The sequence below is a fragment of the Lottia gigantea genome (assembly GCF_000327385.1).
Source record: "Lottia gigantea unplaced genomic scaffold LOTGIsca_3477, whole genome shotgun sequence".
NCBI classification, from domain to species: domain Eukaryota; kingdom Metazoa; phylum Mollusca; class Gastropoda; family Lottiidae; genus Lottia; species Lottia gigantea.
Window position 1 is genome coordinate 2,273 of NW_008709180.1, and position 1,035 is coordinate 3,307.

The window sequence follows — 1,035 nt, forward strand, 5'->3', positions numbered from 1 at the left end:
AGAGGATCTTGAAGATAATGATGGTCGGCTTCGACAGCATAAGAATTAGCTGGTTTAAATGTTTGTGAAATTGGAAACTTATTTATGTTTGGGTGGCTTAGCCATATGTTTCTGAACATATCATTATAACCAGCCATTTTAATATACTTTACGTGGATCGTGGATCAAAATTAACGTCTTTATATCCTGACAGTGGCAAGTCTTTAGACTTAAGAGGACTGGCCATAAAATGTGTACTTTGATGAAAAGTTTGTAGTTGTGAGGTACAAGATAATTCTGTAATTATTTCAGCACAAGTTGAAAATTTAAAAATCGCATATAATGTTGCACAAACATGTTTACAGTGTGCAGTGGGTCCCATTCCAGCAGAACACTCACACTGTGATTCTACTATAGTACCATCTATATCTATTGCTATGTCAATGCGATAGGAAACTTTCTTCATTTCTGCATGACATTCGGATTTGAAAAAATAGTAACTGTCAGTAGATGCTATTCTCAAGTATTTCAGAAAACGATTGATGTAAAGTTTCTTTGAGTCGTCATCAAGTTTCTTTTGAAATTGTTCATGGTAACACAGGATAGATTCTAATTTCAGTAATGAAAATTTGGTATCAGTATTAATGTCTTTGTAGAGATCATAATTAGGAATTTCCATTGAATATTCATTTTCCAATACTTCATGTTCACTATCTTTATTTCTGTCAAAAGTTTCAAGCCTAAAAAATACAGATAATGTAAAAGGATTAAATTATAACAGGAAAATGGTAGGGCTTAGAACTAGGCCTACCATCCTACATGAATTGAACTGCCCATTATCATCAAAGGAGTTATCCACAATCCAAATGGTAAGGCCCAGATCAATCAATCACACTACCGCTATCGATAGTTTACTAGTAAATCTAGTCAATAGCCCAGGCCAATAAGTCTCTTTTAGAGCTAGGCTACTTGATGTTTTTTCTTACTCTGACTGTCTAAGATTATCAACACTTTTTCAAGTATATTGTCTTTCAATTCACACCCCGCAACTGCGAA

At 34.1% G+C, this 1,035-nt stretch overlaps 1 protein-coding gene across 1 annotated transcript; it reads right to left on the reverse strand.

Annotated features, from left to right (window-relative positions):
• Nucleotides 1-148: 148 nt before the first annotated feature.
• Nucleotides 149-719, reverse strand: LOTGIDRAFT_176758 (hypothetical protein; the record flags this gene model as incomplete). The annotated part of the gene is made up of 1 exon (XM_009058590.1): nt 149-719. A coding segment is annotated over one exon (571 nt), but the record flags the coding sequence as incomplete, so codon positions are not given.
• Between the last annotated feature and the right edge of the window lie 316 nt (nt 720-1,035).